At 51.2% G+C, this 25401-nt stretch overlaps 1 protein-coding gene and 2 non-coding genes across 3 annotated transcripts; 2 read left to right on the forward strand and 1 right to left on the reverse strand.

Moving 5' to 3' along the window:
- Nucleotides 1–798: 798 nt before the first annotated feature.
- Nucleotides 799–12352, reverse strand: PCK2 (phosphoenolpyruvate carboxykinase 2, mitochondrial). The gene is made up of 9 exons (XM_056863274.1): nucleotides 12151–12352; nucleotides 11245–11429; nucleotides 10232–10435; nucleotides 8542–8729; nucleotides 5046–5208; nucleotides 4074–4292; nucleotides 3048–3185; nucleotides 1854–1949; nucleotides 799–1263 (listed from the first exon to the last, which is right to left on the reverse strand). The coding sequence occupies exons 2-9, from the start codon at nucleotides 11300–11302 to the stop codon at nucleotides 809–811; spliced, it is 1521 nt and encodes a 506-aa protein (XP_056719252.1). The 5' UTR covers nucleotides 11303–11429; nucleotides 12151–12352; the 3' UTR covers nucleotides 799–808.
- A 10614-nt stretch (nucleotides 12353–22966) lies between these two features.
- Nucleotides 22967–23048, forward strand: TRNAS-CGA (transfer RNA serine (anticodon CGA)). Its single transcript has one exon. It is a non-coding gene; the product is annotated as a tRNA-Ser (tRNA).
- Nucleotides 23049–23231: 183 nt separating this feature from the next.
- TRNAQ-CUG (transfer RNA glutamine (anticodon CUG)) lies at nucleotides 23232–23303 on the forward strand. Its single transcript has one exon. It is a non-coding gene; the product is annotated as a tRNA-Gln (tRNA).
- The last annotated feature ends 2098 nt before the right edge of the window (nucleotides 23304–25401 follow it).

The raw sequence follows: 25401 nt of genomic DNA on the forward strand, positions 1-25401 counted from the left end.
CTCTCTCAGCCTCACCTACCTCACAAGGTTTCTGTTGTGGGGAGAAGAAGGGAAGGTGATTGTAAGCCAGTCTGAGACTCCTTAAAGGTAGAGAAAATTGGGGTATTAAAAACGGACTCTTCTTCTGAAGACAATTCTGCCTGCTTTGAAGACCATGGCTGACGGCAGATCTTTCTTCTCTATCAACGTCACAGCTAACAAGGCAACTGGTTCTTAATTTGTACACTCAAAAATGGTGACCACGAGTGATTTAGAAAGGAAAGGCTGACATTGGAGGGACAGACAATCTGTGAAAGATTAAAAACCCACTCAAGCAAATAGAGACCCCAAAAGTAGACAATGAGAAGAGCAAAAGAGAACCAACGTACACAGGGGACAGAACAAGATGGAAGGATGGTTCTGACGAAGGAACAGTTGAGCTAGAGAAAGGGAACAGAGCTGATGTCGCGAGGGTTGCCACAGAGGCCACCTTCCGAAGCTGCCATTTCCTCCAGGAAGACTAATCTCTGCACTCTGGAGCGCAGCTGTATTTCTGAGAGAACTCCAGGCCTCACCTTGAGGTTGGTAACCCTAGATGTAGCTAAGAAACAGTCTATCTGGCTCATGGTGCCCAGGTAGCAAGATGGCTGCCTCGCGACCCAGGAAACAAAGACGGCTGAATCCTAACCGCCAGAGAGGCACAGCTGGCAAGAGGCGGGGAAGGGGAATTCTGTAAACAAACCTCCCTGTCATCTCCTCCCCTTCCCCACGGGAGATGCAGGGGATGTGTCTTTGGTCAGATTCCTTTCTTATTTCCCCCCCAGGTCCCTCACATCTTCTTTACGCGGTCCTCCAGGGCCTCCAGTTCCTTCAGCACTTCCTTGGGCAGATCCTCGTTCACTTGCTCGGTCAGGTACTGCCTCACTTCCCGTGCTTCTTGTTGCCAGAACTCCTTGGGCAAGGAGAACAGCTCCCGGTGGTCCACTTTCTTGAGGCCCGTGAGGTCCAGGGCGCCCTCTTTGGGGATGTACCCGATGGGTGTCTCCTGGGCGCTCCCCTCTCCATCGACACGCCGACAGATCCAGTCAAGGACGCGAGAGTTCTCCCCGAAGCCCGGCCATAAGAAGTTCCCCTCGGCATCCTTCCGGAACCAATTGACGTGGAAGATCTTGGGAAGCCGGACGCCTTTGCGCTCTTCCATGCTCAACCAGTGTGTCAGGTAGCGGCCAAAGTTGTAACCAAAGAAAGGGCGCATGGCAAAGGGGTCGTGCATGATGACCTTGCCTGTATATAGTGGGGGAGAGGAGAACAGAAAGGAGAGATATCTACTTTAAACATGCATGCACAAGCAGCAGAGCTTAGTTGGTCCAAAATGGGCAACCCGGCTATTGTTGGGGGCAACAGAGATCTGTTTTTACACTCTGCTTCTAGCACGTTTTACAGATATCATTTTGAGCTACTAGATGGTTTGTGCTGTTTTTATGGTTGGGTGCCTTAGGATTTGTGAATTTTAATGATTTTTAGGTTGTCTCTAGGATTTTATCATATTTAACTTGGTGAGCTGCCTTCAGCAGGTCTCTGAAGAAGCAGTATTGAAATGTCCCAAATAAATAAATATGACCTTGCAGCGCTGGGAGAAGCTAACTTGGCTGGCCCTCTGCCTTGCCGCCAGCTTCCCCGTGCCTTTCCCAGAGATTTGCTTCTCCTTTTAGCTGTTTGCCTGCCAGCCAGCCTCCAAAGCCATCTATCGCCAGACTTAAAGGATCTCTCCCCAACCCAGTTGCTATTTTTTGTCTGCAGCTCATCACAAGCTCGGCCTTCCAGAGGGGTGGTCATCCCCTGAACCAGGAGGGAGAAACCCAGAGAATCCTCACCTTTGTGTTCAGCAGCTGCCGTGGACTCAGATCTCATAGCGCTGCCCACGAAGACTCCGTGGCGCCAGTTGAACGCCTCGTACACCAAGGGCACTCCTGCGGGGGGGGGGAATAATGTGTGTGCGTGTAAAGTCCTGTCAAGTCACGCCAACTTATGGTAACCCTAGCAAGGGGCTTTCAAGGAAAGTGAGAAACAGAGGTGGGCCGCCACTGCCTCACTCTGCAGAGCCTTCCTTGGTGGTCCCCCTTTCCAAGTACTGACCCTGTTTAGCTTCCAACTTATGTCGACCCCAGCAAGATGATTTCAAGGCAAGTGAGAAGCAGAGGTGGGCTGCCACTGCCTTCCTCTTACTTAGAATCATAGAATAGAATCATAGAGTTGGAAGGGACCACCAGGGTCATCTAGTCCAACCCCCTGCACAATGCAGGACATTCACAACTATCTACCCCACACACACCCCAAGTGACCCCCTACTCCATGCCCAGAAGATGACCTCCCTCTCATGATCTGCGTAGGGTCATAGAATCAGCATTGGTGACAGATGGCCATCTAGCCTCTGCTTCAAAACCTCCAGGGAGGGAGAGCCCACCACCTCCCGAGGAAGACTGTCCAATGAGGAACTGCTCTGACGGTTAGAAAATTCTTCCTAATGTCTAGACGGAAACTCTTTTGATTTAATTTGAACCTGTTGATTCAACCCGTTGGTACTCACTTTAATGATACTGTTCGTATGGCCAATTCGGCCCTGAACAATGTCCCACTGCCTTCCTCTGCAGAGTCTTCCTTGGTGGTCTCCCTTTCCAAGTACTGACCCTGTTTGTGTGTGTGTGTAAAGTGCCGTCAAGTCGCAGCCGACTTATGGCGATCCCTTTTGGGGTTTTCATAGCAAGAGACTAACAGAGGTGGTTTTGCCAGTGCCTACTGACCCTGTTTAGCGTCCAACTTATGTCGACCCCAGCAAGGGGCTTTCAAGGCAAGGGATTAAGCAGAGGTGGGTTTTCCATTGCCTTCCTCTGCAGAGCCTTCCTTGGTCGTCTCCCTTCCAAGTACCGACCCTGCTTAGCTTCCAAGATCTGATGAGATCAGGCTACACCAGCCCACTTTGGGAGATGGCAAAAAGGTCACCCCAAGGATATGGTACAGCCAGCAGAAGCTGGGGGGGGGGAGAGAGACACAAGGCAGGCGGCTCTTACCCACAGGTCTCCTGCCCCCAAAGATGAGGGCATCAATAGGGACACCCTGGGGGGATTCCCAGTCTGGATCCATAATTGGGCACTGGCGGGCTGGAGCACAAAACCGGGAATTGGGATGGGCGGCAGGTTCCTTGTCACCTAGAGAGAGAGAGAGAAGGGAGAGTTCAGGTCACCTCGCCCGTAGGAGCTCTGCAGTCACTGATTTCTAGAAATGGTGAACGTTGAGGTCAGACATGTCCCGGAAGACATGTCCTGTGCATCCAAAGAGCTGGCAAGGGGTCACCGAATGGCAAGGAGAAAGGCACTCTGCACATGATCAGAGGCACCCCTGCCTTTGTTGCAACTTCTCATCTGCCCTGGGCTGAGTTCTGGTATTTAAAAATACATCAGGGGCTTAGTCCCAGCTCCTGTGTATGCCCACATATTTAGTAAAGGATGCAGAATAGGCAAGGCAGAACGGTGGGAAGAATAGGCAAATATGCAAAAGTGTTTTAAAATGATGTATGCCATATACTAATGCCAAATCCAGAGTACTTAGCACCTTGTTGAGAACTAAGGCAAAATGTTATCGTTCCAAATGAAATATTCCATGCATGTTGCAATAGCATCCATAGAAAAAGATTTTGTTAAACATTTTGAGGTGGTGGATTAGGGTTGCCATTTTCCAGATGGGTGCTGGAGATCTCCTGGAATTAAAACTGATCTCTGTAGTAAAGAGATCAAGTTCCCCTGAAAAAAACCACGGCTGCTTTGGAGGGTGGACGTTATGGCATTATATGCCCTAATGAGGCCCCTCCCCAAACCCCACTCTCCAAAGGCTCCACCCCCCAAATATCCAGGAATTTACCAACAAGAAGTTGGCAACCCAAGGTGGAATGAGCAGACACACTTCTGCAGTCTAACCTAACATAAAAGAATCCCCCTCCCCCACACACACTACTAATGACTGGTCCTTTCCTCCTCCAAGACCCCCCAAAATCCTCTCCAGTTATCCAGAATCCTTCACCACCGGCTCCGAACACGTACCAGGTTTCCAGGGCTTCCCCTGCCAGGTGCTGATGGTCACCCCTGATGGGATCATCTGGTCAATGCCCTCCCAGTAGACTCCCCCCTCGCTGGTCTCGGCAACGTTGGTGAACATTGTGTTCCGCTGGATGGTGTGCATAGCGTTGGGGTTGGTTTTGGTGGACGTGCCCGGGGCCACTCCAAAAAACCCATTCTCGGGATTGATGGCTCGCAAGCGCCCTGCGGGAGCAAAGAGGGGGTGAATTTCTGTACCAGAGAGACCCAGGTTGAGATCCCCCCCTCTGGCTGATTCTGACCCAGCCATTCTCTCTTAATCTGGCCACTCCCGCAGGCTTGATGTGAGCGGAGGACCACGCAGGCCATTGCAAGTCCCACGGAGAAAGGGCAGCATAGAAATGTTGAAGGAGCTGGGTATGTTTAGCCTGAAGAGGGGAAGACTGAGAGGGGACATGATAACCATCTTCAAGTACTTGAAGGGCTGTCTTAGAGAGGAGGGTGCCGAGTTGTTTTCTGTTGCCCCAGAAGGTCGGACCAGAACCAACGGGTTGAAATTAAATCAAGAATTTCCGTCTAGACATTAGGAAGAATTTTCTAAAAGTTAAGAGTGGTTCCTTAGTGGAACAGGCTTCCTCGGGAGGTGCTAAGCTCTCCTTCCCTGGAGGTTTTGAAGCAGAGGCTAGATGGCCATGTCAGCAATGCTGATTCTATGTACTTAGGCAGATCATGAGAGGGAGGGCATCTTGGCCACCTTCTGGGCATGGAGTAGGGGTCACTGGGGGTGTGGGGGCAGAGGTAGTTGTGGATTTCCTGCATTGTGCAGGGGGTTGGACTAGATGACCCTGGTGGTCCCTTCCAACTCTATGATTCTATGAAATGTGATAGAGGCAGGAGAGAAGCGGGCACGGCAGGCCCCATGTGAGGGGGTGCTACGCCAGCGCTTGCCGGCTCTTTGCCCCCACCCCACAAGTTCACCTTCACTGTCGAACTTCATCCAGGCGATGTCGTCTCCCACGCACTCCACCTTCCAACCGGGCAGTGTGGGATTCATCATGGCCATGTTGGTCTTCCCGCAAGCGCTGGGGAAGGCGGCCGCCACGTACTTCTTCTTCCCCTCCGGATTTGTGATCCCCAAGATCTGAAAGGGAACCCGAGAAGTGGGTGACAGGCAGGCTGGCGGGGCGCATCACGCAGGTGCCAGACGCTAAGGGCCACAGGCACCCAGAGGCCGATATCAGAAGCCTCAGGCAGAGCCCGGAAATTGAGCTCTGCTTTGGCTCAGCCCAGCGGCTGCTTTCCAAAACCTCACACAGAAAGGGCCTTTCCCAAGATTGCGACGTGAAATCCATCTGTACGGGCTCCCAATTTGTGTCTGGACACAATTCAAGGCGCTGGTTTTGTCCCTTATTTATTAAATTTATAGCCCGCTCTTGCCACAGCCTCGGCTGGGCCCAGAGCAGCTCACAACATTTAAAATATATTACAGTTAAAAAAAAAGGGAGCCAGAGTGGTGTAGTGGTTAAGAGCAGTGGTTTGGAGCTGATCTGGAGAACCAGGCTTGATTCCCCCACTCCTCCACATGAGCGGCGGAGGCTAATCTGGTGAATTGGATTCGCTTCCCCACTCCTCTGCATGAAGCCAGCTGGATAACCTTGGGCTAGTCACAGCTCTCTCAGCCCCACCTACCTCACAGGGTGTCTCTTGTGGGGAGGGGAAGGGAACGTGATTGTAAGCTGGTTTGATTTTTCCTTAAGTGGTAGACAAAGACGGCATATAAAAACCAGCTCTTCTTCTTCTTTAAAGTTTAAAACCAGCACCTTGAACCTGATCCGATACTCCACCTGAGATGTGCCATTAGCATTACAAGTGAGCTGATTCTTTTGAGAAACCCAAGTTTATTATGCTACGAAGCAGGTGGGCAGTCAACCGCCATGAATAATATTTGGGCCATAAGCCTATGGAAATTTTTACAGGTGCCTGTCCACATTTTTCTCTCCTGACCCTTTTGCCTCGCTGCCTTCAAAACCTGCATGACAGGCAACCCCCGAGGGCGGGGGCTCCCACACAAAAGTTAACCCTTCGACTGCTGCATTTTTACATGCCGTGTAGCTGTTTAACCCCGCAGTGGTCCTGCCAAACAAAGGGTAGAAATTGTGGCTTCACGGTGACATCCTTTCTGCCATGCATGTAATTTTAAAATTCAACCCTGCTGGACCGTGCAATAGTGATTACAGGAAGGAAATCTAAATGGTCTGTCGTTTTGAGAATTTTACTGTGGGAAAAATCTATCCACGGGTCATTGCTGGGAAGAGGCCGTAACTCCGTGGTAGAGCATCTGCTCGGCATGCAAAAGGTCCCAGGTCCAATCCCTGCCATCTCCAATTACAAAGAACTGGCAGTAGGTGATGTGGAAGACCTCTGCATGAAACCCTGGAGAGCTGCTGCCAGTCTGAGGAGAAAATACTGACACTGATGGACCACCAGTCTGATTCAGAATGGCAGATTCATGTGTTCGTGTGTTTTCAATCTGGCAGGTCTAAACTGCCCATCAGTGCTGTGTATATAGAGAGAAAGTCAGTCCAAAACTGCCCACAATGCTCTGAAGCATCTCCATCTGTTGACCCTTTTTCGTGTGAAAACCACCACGGCCTTGTGCAAACTATTCCACAATGCTTTGCAGTCAAGCCCATGGCCTCATGGTTTCACCCATGGCCCTTTGCTCCCCACATGTCCCCTCCCCAAGGGGCAATGACCTGCAGGACCCAAGGGGGGGGGATCTTGCATGTTCACCTGTTCCTCCCTCCCCGCCTTTGTGCGTCAGACTCATCCTCCCCATTTCGGATTTCAGTAGCCCTTTCGTCACTCATTAACCTATTAATATTTGCTCACAATGTCCCCAGAGAGGTAATGTAAACACCACTGTCCTTTGGTCTCTTCTCGGCCATTCCAACTATCAACTCCTCTTCCACTTGCCGTCCATTCTGGCTCCCCAAACCCCTCGCTAGACTCCCTTCTGTCCCCATAGCAAGCCTTCATTCTGAGCTTAGGATCAGCCCCCAGACCTGTTTTCAGAGCCAGTCAATAGCCTGGGCCCTGAATTTTCAGAGCCAGTCAATAGCCTGGGCTCAGGCTAGCCTGATTTAATCAGGTATCAGAAGCTAAACAGGGTCAGCCCTGGTTAGTACTCGGATGGGAGACCACCAAGGAAGTCCAGGGTTGCTACGCAAAGGCAGACAATGGCAAACCACCTCTATTTATTCATTTGTTTGTTTTTTACTTATTTATTTTTCATATTTGTAGGCCGCCCCCCACAGCAAGCCGGCTCAGGGTGGATACCGTCATTTTATAACTTCACAACTGTATAATAATAATAAAAAACTATCACTAAAATAAAGCATTACAACCAAACATTAAAACACTAATCTGAACATCTCTTGCCTTGAAAACGCTATGGGGTCGCCATAAACCAGCTGTTATAAAAACGTAAGAACATAAGAAAGGCCCTGCTGGATCAAACCAAGGCCCATCAAGTCCAGCAGTCTGTTCGCACAGTGGCCAACCAGGTGCCTCTAGGAAGCCACAAACAAGACGACTGCAGCAGCACCATCCTGCCTGTGTTCCACCGCACCCAAAATAATAGGCATGCTCCTCTGATACTAGAGAGAACAGGTATGCAGCATGATTAGAATCCATTCTAACTAACAGCCATGAATACCCCTCTCCTCCATGAATATGTCCACTTGACAGCACTTTCCACACACCCAACCCCCAAATAGCCCCACGTAAGTACCGGTCAGGTTAAGAGTGACTAGGTCTCACACAGGCAGGCTGAGAAAAAAGTAAGGGCACCCAAAGATGTGGTTAGAAATTGGCCACCAGTTGGGATCCCAATGTCCGGCCTCCTCTCCTCCGACCTCAGCTCTTCTCCCCAGCGATAGACTGGGACATCAAGGCTGCCCAGGAGTGAACCCAATGGCCTTTGCTGGCTGGCGTCTCCTCAAAGGCTGCTCGGCTCAGATGTGGCCTTGATCAGTGACGCCAACCCAACCCAGACATCACCTCCACCCACGCTGCTGACGGTCTGGTTCAAACTGCTCGACCCCGACCGGCAGCACAACAGGAGAAAGTAGGTAAGCCGACGGATGCCACTGCTGGCCAAAGCAACCCCTCCAACATCAGCACACCCCTTGTTAAACACATGAAGCTACCTGATACTGAATTAGACCCTTGGTCCATCAAAGTCAGTATTGTCTGCTCAGGCCGGCAGCGGCTCTCCAGGGTCTCAGGCAGAGGTCTATTCGCGTCACCTCCTTGCCCAGTCCCTTCAACTGGAGATGCCGGGGATTGAACCTGGGACCTTCTGCATGCTGAGCAGGTGCTCTACCACTGAGCCACAGCCCCTGCCAGTGGCTTTACCAGGGGTTTCCTACAAAAGTTCCTCTCCTGCTCCCTTCAACCCAGCTCCTCTTACCAGCATGTGCTCAGCCAGCCAGCCCTCGTCTTTGGCAATGCAAGAGGCAATACGGAGAGCAAAGCATTTCTTGCCCAGGAGGGAGTTGCCCCCGTAGCCACTGCCGAAGGAGACGATCTCGCGCCGTTCCGGGACGTGTCCGATGAGTGTCTTCTCTGGGTTACAAGGCCAGTTATTCACCAGCTCTTCTGCACGGCAGAAGACAGAAGAGGCAAAGCCATAAGGCATGAGAGATCAAGCATGGTATATATCCTTTGGAGTGCCCCACCAACACTTGTATGCACATGGAATTTATACTGAGGAGTGCCCCAGCTCCTGTTTTAGGAAATTAACTACTGGTTTGCCCTGATCGGGAATGGCCCAGGCTAGCCTGATCTCGGAAGACAAGCAGGGTCGGCCCTGGTTAGTCCTCGGGTAAGACACCACCGAGAAAGTCCAGGGTTGCTATGCAGAGGCAGGCAATGGGAAACCAACTCTGTTTTGTCATCTCTGGCCCTGAAAACCCTACGGGGTCACCATAAGTCAATTGCGACTTTGTGGCACTTTCCATCACCAACCACTGATTTGGCACTAAACAGAGATTTTAGACAGATTTTATATATTCAGATTGGTGTGCTTCTCCATGCAATTAGCTATTGGTTTATGCACATGGAAGTCCACAATCATGCCACACTTTTTTCTGCGTGGAGAAACTCGCAAATAATTTCCATAATGAGGCCTACTCTGCAGGGCAGCCAGCAGGATGGATAATCAGTCCATGCTCTGCCGCTTAAAGTCATTAGTCAAAGTGGCAGGCAAATCACACAGACTGGTCCATCAAAGACAGTATTGACTGCTCAGACCAGCAGCAGCTCTCCAGGGTTTCAGGCAGAGGTCTTTCACATCACCTAGTCGCCTAGTCCCTTTAACTGGAGATGCCGGGGATTGAACCTGGGACCTTCTGCATGCCAAGCAGATACTCTACTGCTGAGCCATGGCACCCTTCCTCATCCATCTAATTTCAGAAAGCAGGGGCACCCAAAGCAGGGCTTCAATAAATGACGGCAGTGGTTGGGTGGAGCTACAAGGGAGTAGGCTGTCATAGAATCATAGAGTTCGAAGGGACTACCAGGGTCATCTATCTAGTCCAACGCCCTGCACAATGCAGGAAATTCACAACTACCTCCCGCACCACATCCCCAGTGACCCCCTACTGCATGCCCAGAAGATGGCCAAGATGCCCTCCCTCTCATCATCTGCCTAAGGTCATAGAATCAGCATTGCTGACAGATGGCCATCTAACCTCTGCTTAAAAACCTCCATGGAAGGAGAGCTTACCACCTCCCGAGGAAGCCTGTTCCACTGAGGAACTGCTCTAACAGTTAGAAAATTCTTCCTTCAGGTATGCTGGTCGCAAGCCATGTACACTTCAAAGGTCAACACCAGCATCTCAAATTGTGCCTGGAAATTGACTGTAAGCCAATGTAGATGGGCCAAGACTGGAGTGACATGCTCCCAACAACCTGCTCCAGTCAACACCCTTGGCTGCAGCATTCTGCACTGACTGAACTTCCTGAACACTCTTCAAGGGCAGCCCCACACAGAGCGCATTGCAGTAATCTAATCCAGAGGTAACCGGGGCCTGCATTGCAGTGGCCAGATCTTTCTTTCCCAGCAGCGAGACACACTTGAGACATAGGGTGTCACCTACCGTCCAGAGGAAGAGGCCTTCCCACGGAATGCAGGCACTTGACAAACTCGCCGTCACCCAGATTGCGGAGGACCGCAGCACCCATGCGGGTCATGATGCGCATGCTGGCGACCACATAGGCCGAGTCTGTGAGCTGGATCCCGATCTTGGACAGGGGCGAGCCAATGGGCCCCATGCTGTATGGGATGATGTACATGGTACGGCCTGCAGGAGGAACAGAGAATGGTCCACAATGAAGGGAAGGGGATGTTGTGGAGGGCAAGTGGGGACAGATGGATGGTGGGCAGACAGTTTTGTCAATGGATGAAGATGGGTTAGTTATCAGGGAGGATGGGGATTGGAATCAATGAGCTGACAGAGGAATATCTATCTATCTATCTATATCTATATCTATAGGGGTGTAAAGAAATAGGAAGAGAGGTTACTGCAAGTCACATGGCTAGAGAACTAAGCTCATGATCTCCTTGCCTGATCCTTCAAACAGGGCTTCACACTGGAATGAGGAGAAGGAGAAGAGTTGGTTTGTATATGCCGACTTTCTCCACCACTTAAGAATCAAACCGGCTTACAATCACCTTCCTTCCCCCTCCCCATAACAGACACCCTGTGAGGTAGGTGGGGTTGAGAGAGCTCTAAGAGAACTGTGACTAGCCCAAGGTCACCACAGCTGGCTGCGGAGGAGTGAGGAAACCAACCTGGTTCACCAGATTAGCGTCCACCGTTCATGTGGAGGAGTGGAGGAATCAAACTCGGTTCTCCAGATCAGAGTCCACCGCTCCAAGCCACCGCTCTTAACCACTACAGCACGCTGGCTCTCTAGGCATCCCCTAGAGCAGGGGTTTCGGACGTTACTAGGGTGGAATATGTCATAAATGTCACTTGGTGGGGCCGGGCCATGCCTCACCAGCCCAGATCGAGAGTGGAGGGGGGTGGCTGCCTCGGCTGGCTTGCGGGCCCTACCCTAGAGGAAATAGAGCCCATATTGTGTTCTCTGCTTCCCTGAGCCATTTCACCTTTCATACAGCTGGGGAACCGGTCGTCCATCGCCTCCTGGAAGGCTTTTGGGTTCATCCAGTTGCCCAGTTGTCCTTTGACTCCCGAGACAGGGATGGGTATGGTGTCCCTCTGGTTCTCCGTCACAATGACTGTCCGGCTCTCCACACGGGCCACATCCTTAGGATCGGTCTTGGCCAGCCAGCTATGAGAAGAAAACATCCGTGAGTGGTCCTTGTTATACCTCCGTGTTTGGGGCGGTGGGGGTTACATTCCCCAGGCTGAGAGCACCATGGCACAACTGCAGGGGCAACACGAGTAGACGAAGAAGGAGAAGAAGAAGAGTTGGCTTTTATTTCTCTTACCACTTAAGGAAGAATCAAACCGGCTTACAATCACCTTCCCCTCCCCACAACAGACACCCTGTGAGGCAGGTGGGGCTGAGAGAGCTATGACTAGCCCAAGGTCACCCAGCTGGCTTCATGTGCAGGAGTGGGAAAACAAATCCAGTTCACCAGATTAGCCTCTACTGCTCATGTGGAGGAGTGGGGAATCGAACCCGGTCCACCACTCCAAACCACCGCTCTTAACCACTACACCATGCTGGCTCTCCCTACAGCACTCCCAAGAGTCACTGCAGGCTATTGACTGATAATAGGGAGGAGCTGTGGCTCAGAGAAAGAGCCTCTGCTTGGCATGCAGAAGGCCCCTGGTTCAATCCCCGGGATATCCAGTTAAAAGGGATCAGGCGGTGGGTGATGTGAAAGACTCCTGCCTGAGACCTTGGAGAGCCGCTGCCACTCTGAAAAGACCATGCTGACCTTGATGGACCGGTGCTCTGATTCAGTCAGTATAAGGCAGCTCCAATGCGCTCTGTTGCATTCTCTTGCTAGACCACCCCACATCCGGCCAACGGAGGCGCTTACCAGTTCTCATACTTGGTCAGTGGTTTAATGACGCCTTCCGACTCCAGAAGGTTTAAGATTTTGCCGTTCTCCTTCTCGGTTCCATCACAGATGTGGATGTTCTCTGGTTGGCAGAGCCGTACCCCGTGCTCCACAAACTCTTGCACCGGCCGCGAAAGTTTGCTGAGATCGCCATGGATGACTCGTGGCACATGGGCCCAGCGCACTGGGATGGCAGACCAGCACTTGAGAGAGGAAGCTCCCAGGCTGCAATGGAAGAAGAGGGAGAAAGGATGAGATCAGGAATGCACTGATGTAGACCAGGGGTCCCCAACACGGTGCCCATGGGAGCCATGGGGGCCACTGATACCTTTCTGGGTGCCCGCCAAGTGTTTTTAGAAAGTGGGTGGAGCTTCTGCCCAGCAGGGTTTCTGATTGGCTGTACAGACTTTTTAAAAAGTTGCTTCAGCAGCCACCCCAGCGCAAGGATCTTAGCTGCGTGGCTGAAGGTAAGCTGTAGGAAGCCAGAAAGTGTTTTAAAACAATCCGTTCATTTTAAAAGGCATCCTGTTAAACACAGCTTCTGCCTGAAACGTTGAGGAGTTACTACTAGAGTTTTTGCATGAATTCACTCCCTGACATTTTGTGGTTGGCTCTGACTCTTGCAGATGACCCCACGTTCTGGTATTATGAGAGAGGGAGAAAAGCTTCTCCCTGTCCACTCTCTCCATACCATGCATAATTTTATAGACCTCTATCACGTCTCCCCTTAACTGCCTTCAGAATGCCAACAGAGGTTCAAAAAGCTTGAGGACCCCCAATGTAGGCAGAAGGGTACAGAAGGGAGGGGGAAGAAAGAAACCAGCTGGGTCATCTCTGATCAGCTACACCTCACATACCACACACACCCTTCTCTATGGTGCTCCTCTATGGTGAAAATAGACCCAAGTGTGTAAATCTTCCGCAAGCACATGCAAGCATGCCCAGAAGCAGGGGCCTCACCCATGGCTCTCCCAAGTTATGCAAAAATGTACACTCTTTACACATGCATGAACGTGCAAACTTGCAAATATATCTGTGCATGTGCCAGAAGATGCAAAACTATACTGGTGCGAAAGCGCACACAAATGCTCACGCCTAAGAACGCCCATAAATCTCAGTGCAAGAGACTTGCAAAGACATCTTGCAAAGTAATGAAATACATAAACATGCGTCAATGCATAAATATGCTCCTCTGTGCCTGCACACTGCAGGAAAACATTTGACAACCACGTAAGAGATTCTACAACAGAGGTCCCCAACCTTTTTGAGCCTGTGGGCACCTCTGGAAATCTGATGTTGGGCACAACAACAAAATGGCCGCCACAGGAGGCAGAGCCAACCACAAAATGCCAGGGAGCGAGGTTATGCACAACTCTCATGGTGACACTTCAATATTTAAGGCAGAAGCGCTGCCAATCGGAAGCCATGTCAGTTTCTAAGAACACTTGGCGGACACCAGGAAAGGTGTTGGCAGGTGACATGGCACCCACGGCCACCTCTTTGGGGACCCCTGTTCTACAAGAACGTTCACGAGTATGCAAAGAATGAATGAACCACACACCAGGGTTAAAACTACATGCCTTGGCCACACAGCGCATATAAACACACCCATACTTCTGAGGCACAAAGTAATAATCTCTAATGGAGATCAGGCCCACAAAGAACTTGGCTGGATGTTCATTCTGGAGAAGAGGAGGTTGAGGGGGGACAAGATTGCTCTCTTGAAGTCTTTAAAGGGTTCAAAATATTGTCGAAGGCTTTCACGGTCAGAGTTCATTGGTTCTTGTAGGTTATCCGGGGTGTGTAACCGTGGTCTTGGAATTTTCTTTCCTGACGTTTCGCCAGCAACTGTGGCAGGCATCTTCAGAGTAGTAACACTGAAGGACACTGAAGAGACACTGTCCTTCAGTGTTACTACTCTGAAGATGCCTGCCACAGTTGCTGGCGAAACGTCAGGAAAGAAAATTCCAAGACCACGGTTACACACCCCGGATAACCTACAAGAATCTTTAAAGGGTTGTCACTTAGAGGAGGGCAGGGAGCTGTTCCTGTTGGCAGCAGAGGATGGGACTCGCAATAATGGGTTTAAATTGCAGGCGGAAAGGTACCGGCTGGATATTGGGGGGACGGATTTACAATAAGAGCTGCTAATGCCTCTGTGAGCATAAATTAAAAGCATGATTTTTGGGCACCCCGGTGTAGTGCTGGGCATCTGTCAAAAAAGAAGAAGCATGAACTCACATGCCTATCTGGAAGCATACACATTTTCCATGAGCCAATAACAGAAACCGGAGCCTGCAGACACCACATCACACACACACCCGAGTCTGGCACAAGCTTCAATGTCTCCTTTCCAAGAAATGTCTTTTCTCACACCCATTCGCATATAGTTATGTCCCAAAGCGGCATACCTGGATAAACAACATCCAAACCGTGCTCCTTCTAGGCAAAGGTTAAACCCTAGAGACGGGAACCTCCTGAGACCCCAGAGACCGTGAGGAGGATGGAGTTTATCTCCAGAAGGAATGAACCACACACACCAGGGTTCAAACTGCATGGCTTGGCCACACAGCGCATATAAAAGCACCCACACTTTTGAGGCACAAAGCAGGCATCTCCAAAGGAGACCAGGCCCTACGAGGAACTTGGCTGAGAGACTTGGGTATGTTCAGTCTGGAGAAGCAGAGGTTGAGGGGGGACATCTCTCTTTAAGTATCTGAAGGGCTGTCGCTTAGAGGAGGGCAGGGAGCTGTTCCTGTTGGCAGCAGAGGATAGGACTTGCAATAATGGGTTTAAGTCATGGGCAGAATGGTACCAGCTGGATATTGGAGGGGGAGTTTACAATAACAGTTGTTCAACAGTGGAACCGGCTCCCCAGGGAGGTGGTGAGTTCCTCCTCACTAGCAGTCTTCAAGCAGCGGCTGGAGGAATACTTGTCAGGGATGCTCTAGGCTGATCCTGCATTGTCCAGGGGGGTTGGACTAGATGGCCTTTATGGCCCCTTCCAACACTATGATTCTATGATAATGGGGGACTGTTTATGTACAATGTCATTGCTGCTGCTTAAGGTGCTTTTTAAATTTAGTTGCACGCACAATGAGCGATGGGAGCTTGCACAAAGATTTCAAAGCATGTCGCAGCACGCTCCGGCACTCCTGCTTGCGCGTGCAGGGGCATGTTGGTTCTTGCACGGGTACCTCCGCAGTCATGGCAACGTGTAAATGGCACACACCAATGCCCACCCTACGCTCAAAGCATATTGGTGACAGATTCGGAACTCGGGCCATGGTTTAGCCGCGTCCGCACACACCATCCTTCCCAGCGCACACCTGTGAACCTAACTATGAGAAGCACACCCCAACGTTGTTTGTTAACCGCCCTGACCCTTGCACACCAGATTTGCAGCAGGTGAGGGTTCACGTCTCCCCTCACGGACCGGGACTGGCTGGCTGCCCAGGACGGAGTGGGGCAACATTGGCCCAGCTCCAAGCAGCAAAGTAAAGTACAAGGGACAGCCACATTGGGTGGACTTTCACTCCAGCCGAGGTTTCCTACAGAGCAGGGAGGGAGGGTCCGGCTATGCCCTGGGGGCATAGGCCAGGATAAGGGAACATGTTGTACCTGGACAGGCACAACACCTTCCGTGGGGCTTCCACTCAGCTCCTTCCTGTTCCTCCAGGAAGAATTCTTATTTTTTTTTAAAAAAAGAGCCAGACTTCTCCCCAAACTCATAAGAACCCCCATTTTCTAAGAGGAGTGTGAGTCCGTCCTCCAGCTCTGCTTCCTCTTTGCAAACCACACATTCTCTGGGGCTTAGAACTCCTTATGGGAGCCCGCTTCACCTAACATAAGAACATAAGAAAGGCCCTGCTGGATCAGACCAAGGTCCATCAAGTCCAGCAGTCTGTTCACAAAGTGGCCAACCAGGGGCCTCTAGGAAGCCCACAAACAAGACGACTGCAGCAGCATTGTCCTGCCTGTGCTCCACAGCACCTAATATAATGTTATATAAAAATATAAGAAAGGCCATGCTGGATCAGACCGAGGCCATCAAGTCCAGCAGTCTGTTCACACAGTGGCCGACCCAGGGGCCTCCAGGAAGCCCCCAAACAAGATGGCTGCAGCAGCAGCATCCTGCCTGTGTTCCACAGCACCTAAGATAATAGGCGTGCTCCTCTGATGAAAATAGGTGTGCATCATGACTAGTATTCATAAGAACATAAGAAAGGCCATGCTATAGGTATGCATCATGACAACTATACCAGGCTGGCTCTCTGTAGGTCCACTTCTCTGTCTGTCCCTACATCTATGGGAAGGACTCAAAGCGAACCTACTGCCCCATACCAAAGAACATAAGAAAGACCCTGCTGGATCAGACCAAGGCCCAACAAGTCCAGCAGTCTTTTCACACAGTGACCAACCAGGGGCCTCTAGGAAACCTGCTACAGAGAATTCAGCTTTCCCGCCTCTGCCACTGACTGAATCCCCTAACCTTGGCTCAAGCCACCACCATTTATTTATTTTATTTATTTTAAATATTCTTTTGCCGCCTTTCTTCCTTGCAGAGCTCAAGTGCCCGCTTACAGCACAGATAAAATACATAAAACACAGAAAACATAAAAAAAAAAAAAACAGGACCACGCTGGCTGTTTTAATTTCTGGAGATGGCTGTCAGATAGCTCCCACAAGCACTAAAAAAAGAGTAGAAATGCAGAATACAAATCCTCTAAATAAAGTCGTTAAAAACCCCTGGGGAGGGGGAACATCTAATTAATACTGCCCCTAATTAATACTGCATATCTATCACTTATGCTGCCCTTTTAATTTGCTCGACAGAGTTCCTTGCATTTGGCCAGACAACGACCCTGGAAGGTAGGCCTCCGCTATTCCCATTTTACAGCCTGAAAACTGAGGCCGAGCAATGATATGCAGGCAAGGGACACACACAGCCAGTCAGTTGCAGAGGCGGGATTTGGACTCCGGTGTTCAAACATAATAATAAGTGCCCTGTTGGAGACAGGTGGCTGCAATTTTGGGGAGTTTTTTTTTTACTATCTTCCTGCTTCCTCTTTGGGGCCGAGACTATCCATGCCCCTGTTTATCTGGCCTGGGTGCAATTGCAAAGGAAATAAAAGAAGAATAAACAAAGGAGAGATGTGAATTGGCTCAGGGCTGCCGCTTCCTCTTGTGGGTGAAAGGTTGGCGAGGGGGGGCCCTAGTCCCTCCGGGAGGCGGGTGACGTGGAGGGCGAAGAGGAAGAAGTCAGGCCCGGGGAGAGTCTCGCCAGCCAGGTCTTCTTTCCTGTGTTGGAGGCAGGGAGCTGTGACTCTCCAAAGCCCAGACCCTGCAACTCTCGTCCGGTCTCCGCCGTGCTCCTGGCCTCCAGCCGGACTGTTTCACCAGCCAGGGGTGTTCCCGAAAAAGGCCCCCTCTGACCTGAGCCCAAAGCATTCCCTGCTACCCGGATCCCGCCCCACTTTCTGGGGCATTCACACGGCGGTGCCCAGTTCAATGAACTCTGTGCATGCAATGTCTAAGGCAGAGGAAAGGGAGATACAATGAATGAATGAAGTTGGGAGCAGGGCGGAGGCTGAGAAGGCAGAGGACAGCACCCCGGGAAAATAGACGGGGCAATCAATATTTATCACACAGTAACCCACAAGTTTGGGCCAAAGCTGGAATGGCTGGGGCAGGCATTGGGGGTGGGGGGAGCTCCTACTCCTGGGGGGAGAGAGCCCATCTCCACTGTCAAGCCGCAGGCGAGTGATGACAGCCCCATAGCCAGAGACGAACTAAGGTGATTTCCATCGCCTGCCTCTGCACAGCAACACTACCCAGGCCCGACCCTTAGCTCCTGAGATCTAACAAGATCAGGCCGTCCGCCCAGAGATCTTCTTTAATGCTGCTTACAACCAGGAGGATTATTTTTAAGCCTCTCCAATTCATGAAAACAGTTAAGGAAAAGTAGTGGGGGGAGTGTTTAAGGCATAGAGAAGGGGTCATGGGGGGGGGGGAGGGAGCTGTGAATTTCCTGCACTGTGCAGGGGTTGGACTAGAGTTATAGAATAGAAGCATAGAGTTGGAAGGGACCACCAGGGTCATCTAGTCCAACCCCCCTGCACAATGCAGGAATTTCACAACTCCCTCCTTGGGGTCCCTGCCCGCTCCATGGTCCCCATGTTTCCAAAGGCTAGGGAGCGACCTTCCTCCAGCACCCTCTCCTCCAAGCGCCCCTGATGCAGGGGGCTGGTGCAAAGGAGGGGCATGGATCGGGACCGAAGGGGGTACGAAAGGGACAGGCATATAGGGCCAACGCACCCCTGGGGTGCGCCGCGCAAAAGCGCAAACCGGGGCAGGAACGGGGCAAGGAGGCATCGCTGGAAGGAGCCGGCGCTTGCCAGGACCGGGGTGGGGGATCGTGCCCAGGCAGGGGGCGTCGGTACCCGGGGAGGGGGGGGGAAGGGGGCTCTGCTCACCCCAGGATCCGCGTGTAGGGCGCCGGCATCGTGTCCCCAGCCCCTGGCCGCTCGCGCTGGACCCCGGCGTCCGGGAGCCCGCTTTAAGAGGGAGGGAGGGGGAGGGAGGGGCGGCTGGGAGCCCTCCCCGGCCCCGGGGCTGGAGGGAGGCGGCCGGGTCCCGCCCCCCTGGCCGGCCCGGGCACCCCATAGGCACCGCCTCCTCCTCCGCCCCATACGGTGGGCCTGATGTAAGAGCCGCCCGCTCTTGCAAGGCAGCCCCGGGGAAACGCCTCCGCCACCGGATCCGGCTGCAGGGAAGCGCTCCTGAGCGCGTGCAGAGCGCCGCTCCTCGCCCCCGGCGCGGACGCCCTGCGGACCGACCTGCGCCTGGCAAGCAGAGGGCAGGGACCCTCCGCCGCCTGGCCCCGCCCCTTGTCCCCTGGTCACGCCCACTTGCTGCCACCTGGCCACCTGAGGCCACGCCCCTAGAAGGGGACAGGTTTTTGGTTTTATTCCTATCTTTGTTTGCGTTACTTACTGGCTGCCTTTGTCACCGAGGTGCAAGGAAGATTTCCCTGGGTGGGTCGAAGGCAAGCAACAGGCTGAGGCATCCAATAAACCAAGCAAGGGGCTCTGGATCTCGGAAATCGGAACCCCAAAGCAGTTCTTTCTTTCTTTCTTTCTTTCTTTCTTTCTTTCTTTCTTTCTTTCTTTCTTTCTTTCTTTCTTTCTTTCTTTCTTTCTTGGATTCATTCATAGAATCATAGAGTTGGAAGGGACCACCAGGGTCATCTAGCCCAGCCCCCTGCACAATGCAGGAAATTCACAACTGCCTCCCCCCACACCCCCAGTGACCCCTACTCCATGCCCAGAAGATGGTCAAGATGCCCTCCCTCTCATCAACTGCCTAAGGTCATGGAATCAGCATTGCTGGCAGATGGCCGTCTAGCCTCTGTTTAAAAAGCTCCCGGGAAGGAGAGCTTACCATGTCCCAAGGAACCCTGTTCCACCGAGGATCCGCTCTAACTGCTAGAAAATTCTTCCTAATGTCTAGACGGAAACGCTTTTGATTTAATTTCAACCCGTTGGTTCTGGTTTGACCTTCTGGGGCAACAGAAAACAACTCGGCACCCTCCTCTATATGGCAGCCTTTCAAGTACTTGAAGATGGTTCTCATATCCCCTCTCAGTCTTCTCTTCAGGCTAAACATACCCAGCTCCTTCAACCTTTCCTCATAGGACTTGCAGATTAGAGTGAGCCAGTAGAATCAACAACATGAGGAAGAGTTGGTTTTTATATGCCAACTTTCACCATCACTTAAGGAAGAATCAAACCAGCTTACAGTCACCTTCCCTTTCCCTCCCCACAACAGACACCCTGTGAGATAGATGGGGCTGAGAGAGCTCCAAGAGAACTGTGACTAGCCCAAGGTCACCCAGATACCATAAACGATTGGGCCTGACGGCAGTTGGGTTAACTAGAAGCAAGATGACCGTCCCTGGACGGGATGAGGTTTATTTATTCATTTGCTTCATTTATGCTCTGCCTTTCTCCCCAATGGGGACCCAAAGCAGTTTACATTGTTCTCCTACCATCTATTTTATATTCACAACAACCCTGTGAGGTAGATTAGGCCACAAGCGTGTGACTGGCCCAAGGTCACCCAGCAAGCATCCATGGTAGAGTGGGGATTTGAACCTGGGTCTCCCGGGTACCTTGTCTGACCGGCTAACCGCTACCCCGTGCTCGTTCTCAGTGTTGGTGTGCTGGTTGCAATTGGTTGCTCTGAAGGGCAGCATTTATGTCAACTGAATGTTTCCACAACACAACAAAGAATTATTTCTCCACCACTGTTGCATCAGCTAGTTCACAACCATCTCGGCTGTTTGACAGATCTCAGCATCTGCTGGCTCCTAAATCCAAGCATCTATTGTTTCAGTAACAGGAAATCAGTTGTGATGCTTTTGCAAAGTTGTTTTGTTTTGCGATAAAATCTCTGAAATACATTCTGCCTTGGATGCTGTTGGAACATAGGTCAGACCGGAGATATGCCTCATGCATAGTCTGTTCTGTGCATGGGCCATTTCAACCCAGTTCCCATGAAGGATGTCGACAGGATCTTGGGATCTATGAAAGCCACCACACATGCTGGGGATCTCACATGAACACATGAAGCTGCCTTGTGCTGAATCAGACCCTTAGTCCATCTAAGTCAGTATTGTCTGCTCAGACCGGCAGCAGCTCTCCAGGGTCTCAGGCAGAGAAATGTCTTTCACATCACCTACCTGCCTAGTCCCTTTATCTGGAGATGCCGAGGATTGAACCTGGGACCTTCTGCATGCTCTACCACTAAGCCATGGCCCCTCTGCCCATCCTTACTGATGAAATCATGTAAATGAACAATGGGTGTTCATCCTAAGTCAGTCACAGGGTATATCAGTACAGAAAAACGATGTGGCCAATTATCACCCTGTCGCTAATTTGCCCTATCTGGGCAAGGTGATTGAGAGACCAACCCCAAGACAATGCATTTTCCTGGTCTGAATAGAGATCTGGGATTGCTGTCTCATTACCAATGCTAATTTCTCCATGCCTGCTACCCCTCTAAGAGCCCCATGGCGCAGAGTGGTAAGCTGCAGTATTGCAGTCCAAGCTCTGCTCACAACCTGAGTTCGATCCCAAAGGAAGTAGGTTTCAGGTAGCTGGCTCAAGGTTGACTCAGCCTTCCATCCTTCCGAGGTCGGTAAAATGACTACCCAGCTTGCTGGGGTTAAAGGGAAGATGACTGGAGAAGGCACTGGCAAACCACCCCGTAAACAAAGTCTGCCTAGGAAATATCGGGATGACGTCACCCCATGGGTCAGGAATGACTCGGTGCTTGTACAGGGGACCTTTACCTTTTATACTACCCCTCTGCATATCACACCTAATCCAATCACGCCTGCTAATGTCATTTACTTACTTTTGACATTTACATTGCCATTGTGTGTCTAATTCATTTGTCTCTACTTAAGAAGAGATGGAATCATAGAATCATAGAGTTAGAAGGGACCACCAGGGTCATCTAGTCCAACCCCCTGCCCAATGCAGGAAATTAACAGCTCATATTTTACCAGAAAATTTTGTTCGTCCTTAAGGTGCTACTGGCTTCTTGCTCTTTTCTACTGCTATTGACAGACTAACATGACTACTCATCGTGATCTAACCCCAGGTCTCTCTGAATAACTCATCTGGTCGGGATCCTTTTCAGTCTGGTTTCAGGCAAGGTTATAGGGCTGAAAGGGCCCTGGAGACGTTAGCTAATGATCTGCAAAGTTCAGCTTCTGGCCACAAGGTGGCACTGCCTAACTATGAAAATATCCCTCCAAACTCCCAGCAACCAAAGATCTTCCATCCTATTGGTTTTGGAGAGTCCTGGTTCAGACACAAACAAGCACCGTTGTTGGGTTAAGGGGTTAGGGCCCACAGAAAATCCAGATCTCTTTGTTCCACAGCACCTAATATAATAGGCATGCTCCTCTGATCCTGGAGAGAACATAAGAAAAGCCCTGCTGGATCAGACCAAGGCCCATCAGTTCTAGCAGTCTGTTCACACAGTGGCCAACCAGGTACCTCCCAGAAGCCCACAAGCAAGACTGCAGCAGCATTATCCTGCCTGTGTTCCACAGCACCTAAGGTAATAGGCAGGCTCCTGTGATCCTGGAGAGAATAGGTATGCATCATGACTAGTATTCATTTTGGCTAGTAGCAATTGATTGCCCTGTCCTCCATAAGAACATGAGGAAAGCCCTGCTGGATCAGATCCAGGCCCATCCAGTCCAGCAGTCTGTTCACACAGCGGCCAACCAGGTGCCTCCCGGAAGCCCACAAGCAAGACTGCAGCAGCACCATCCTGCCTGTGTTCCACAGCACCTAATAGAATAGGCATGCTCCTCTGATCCTGGAGAGAACAGGTATGCATCATGACAATTCACGTCATTCTGCCTCTGAACCCAAATGGCTGCTAGCCAGGAATAGGCCATCTAAGCCAATAGCTGTCACCACATTTCCTAGCAGTGAACTGCCCAAGTAAATCAACTTCCTCTTGAATCTACCATAGTCTCATAGGGTAACCCCAGTTTTTAGGAGGGAGAAAAGTTCCTCTCTGCTCCCTTTCTCCAAACCATGCGTGATTCTTCAGACCTCTGTAATGTTGCCTCATGTTTGCCTTTCCCCCCCTCCCCAGCACTAAAAGCCTGAAATGCTTTAGCTTTGCTTCGTAAGGTAGGCCCTCCAACTGCAGGATAATTCGGGTTGCCGTTTGCTGTATTTTTCTGAGCTCTTCAACACCCATCTCAGCTGTGATGGCCGAGTAGTTAAGGCGTTGGATTCGAAACCCAATAGGGTTTCCCTGCGCAGGTTCGAATCCTGATCACAGCGAAAATCCGATGTTTTCCCACGTTGCTGTGCGTTTTGATCTCGACACTAGACATCTCAGCCCGGCAGAAAAGGCGCCTACTCACTGGGTGACCGCTGCAACTCCACGACTCACGAAGTGTGCTCCGAGTCAGAGACACTCAGATTGCAACATTCGTCTTGGAGATGCCCATGCGCTTCAACAGAGGCTCCATGGTGTAATGGTTAGCACTCTGGACTCTGAATCCAGCGATCCGAGTTCAAATCTTGGTGGAATCTTCAGTTAATTTTTGGGAGGGGCTGTGGCTCAGCGGTAGAGCCTCTGCTTGGCATGCAGAAGGTCCCAGGTTCAATACCCGACATCTCCAGTTAAAGGGACTAGGCAGGTAGGTGATGTGAAAGACCTCGGCTTGAGACCCTGGAGAGCTGCTGCCGGTCTGAGTAGATAATACTGACCTTGATTCAGTAGAAGGCAGCTTCATGTGTTCATGTGTTCCCTTAGCATCCTGTTATGACAGCCAGCAAGGAAGTTTACAGAGTATCAGGCCGGTGGTCCCTCCCAAAGATTCTTCCCCCTCTTAGCCAACTGGATCACTCACTGTGTCATAAAACGTGCCCTTATTTGTCAACACTCAACCAGAGCAGTTAAGATGTTCATGTGCATTCTGTGACATCACTGAGAGCCAATGTGGTGTAGCAGTTAAGAGTAGCAGGCTAGGAATTTGGAGATCTGGGTTCCAGTCCCCAAGCTGCCACTGAAGCTTGCTGGGTGACCTTGGGTCAGTCAGGTGCTCTCAGTCTAGCCTACCTCAAAGGGTGGTTGTTGTGAAGCTAAAATGGAGGCGAGGAAAACAAATTAAACGAATAAATCACATCACCTCAGCAAGTCAGGTGTGTAATAAGCAGCCAAGTGCTTTGTTTCAGCCTATCATATGTACGACTCCTTTGCTTAATGCATCTGAGGCCTGTATTCTTTTTAAAAATTTATTTTAAATTGCCTCATTTATACCCTGCTTTTTCCCCCAATGGGGACCCAAACTGGTTCACATCATTTAACACATAGTTAAATTGTGGAACTCCCTGCCCCAGGATGTGGTGATGGCAGCCAACTTGGAAGGTTTTAAGAGTGGGGTGGTCATGTTCATGGAGGAGAGGGCTATCCGTGGATATTAGTCATGATGCATACCTATTTTCTCCAGGATCAGAGGAGCATGCCTATTATATGTGGTGCAGTGGAACACAGGCAGTCTGCCGTCGACTTGTTTGTGGGCTTCCTAGAGGCACCCAGTTGGTAGGGTTACCAACCTCCAGGTACTGGCTGGAGATCTCCTGCTATTACAACTGATCTCTAGCTGATAGAGATCGGTCCACCTGGAAAAATGGCCGCTTTGGCAATTGGACTCTATGGCATTGAAGTCCCTCCCGTCCCCAAATCCTACCCTCCTCAGGCTCCGCCCCAAAAACCTCCAGGTATTCCCCAACCTGGAGCTGGCAACCCTACCGGTTAGCCACTGTGCGAACAGACTGCTGGACTTGATGGGCCTTGATCTGATCCAGCATGGCTTTTCTTGTGTTCTTATGTATTCTCTTCTCCTCTATTTTATCCTCACAACACCCCAGTGAGGTAGGCTAGGCTGAGAGTGTGTGACTGGACCAAAGGCACCCAGCGAGCTTCCACGGAGAGGGAAATTGAGCCCGGCTCTCCCAGATCCTAGCCCATCACTCTAGCGACTACACCACATTAGCTTCCTGCTTTCCTTGTCTTCAGGGGTCTAAATTTCCAGTAGATTTGCTCTTTGCCAGTCCAAGATCTGGCGTTACATTACTTTGGTGCACAGAACACGAAAAGAGCTCAGGCCGGAGAGCTTTTTCGGGAGGGGGGGAAGGTTGCTTTTTGCTTTTTCACTTCCTCCCCGTCCAGCGGCCCTGGTCTCCCAGCCCCTCTAGCCCAGCCCCTCCCTCCCACCCCCACTTTCCACTTTTCTCCCCACCGGCCTCCCCTTTCTCTCCGCAAGTTCCTCATTCGCCTCTGCTGACGGGTGCAAGAAACTCTCTTGCCTCTTCTCCGCTGAGGTCACCCCGGGTCCGCGGAAGAGAGATCACGAGCCGCTCAGCTGAGCTGACTGGACAGTGCAAGTCACCCCCCCCCCACAACTCCGGGTTTAAAATAGACGCCTCTCGGTTCCCGCCAGAGGATGAACCCAGTTCCTTGCCAGACCTGCTGCCACGCTCGGGAGTCTTGACTCTGGTATAGGGTTGCCAACCCTGGGCTGAGATGTTCCTGGAGATTTCAGAGTGGAGCCTGGAGAAGAGCCCCAGTGAGGTCTAAGGGCCACAGAGTCCACCCTCCAAAGTAGCCGTTTTGTCCAGGCTCCCC

This window comes from Euleptes europaea, chromosome 18, assembly GCF_029931775.1.
Source record: "Euleptes europaea isolate rEulEur1 chromosome 18, rEulEur1.hap1, whole genome shotgun sequence".
Lineage (NCBI taxonomy): Eukaryota > Metazoa > Chordata > Lepidosauria > Squamata > Sphaerodactylidae > Euleptes > Euleptes europaea.

What these genes read in the sequence shown, in the direction of transcription:
- PCK2 (XM_056863274.1), bottom strand. Translation starts at nt 11,302, where the DNA reads ATGAACCCAAAAGCCTTCCAGGAGGCGATGGACGACCGGTTCCCCAGC. An exon ending in AAGGCCTCTTCCTCTGGACG is followed by an intron (nt 8,730 to 10,231) that starts GTAGGTGACACC and finishes TCTGCCGTGCAG; the next exon opens with AAGAGCTGGTGAATAACTGG. An exon ending in GATGAAGTTCGACAGTGAAG is followed by an intron (nt 4,293 to 5,045) that starts GTGAACTTGTGG and finishes TTGCTCCCGCAG; the next exon opens with GGCGCTTGCGAGCCATCAAT.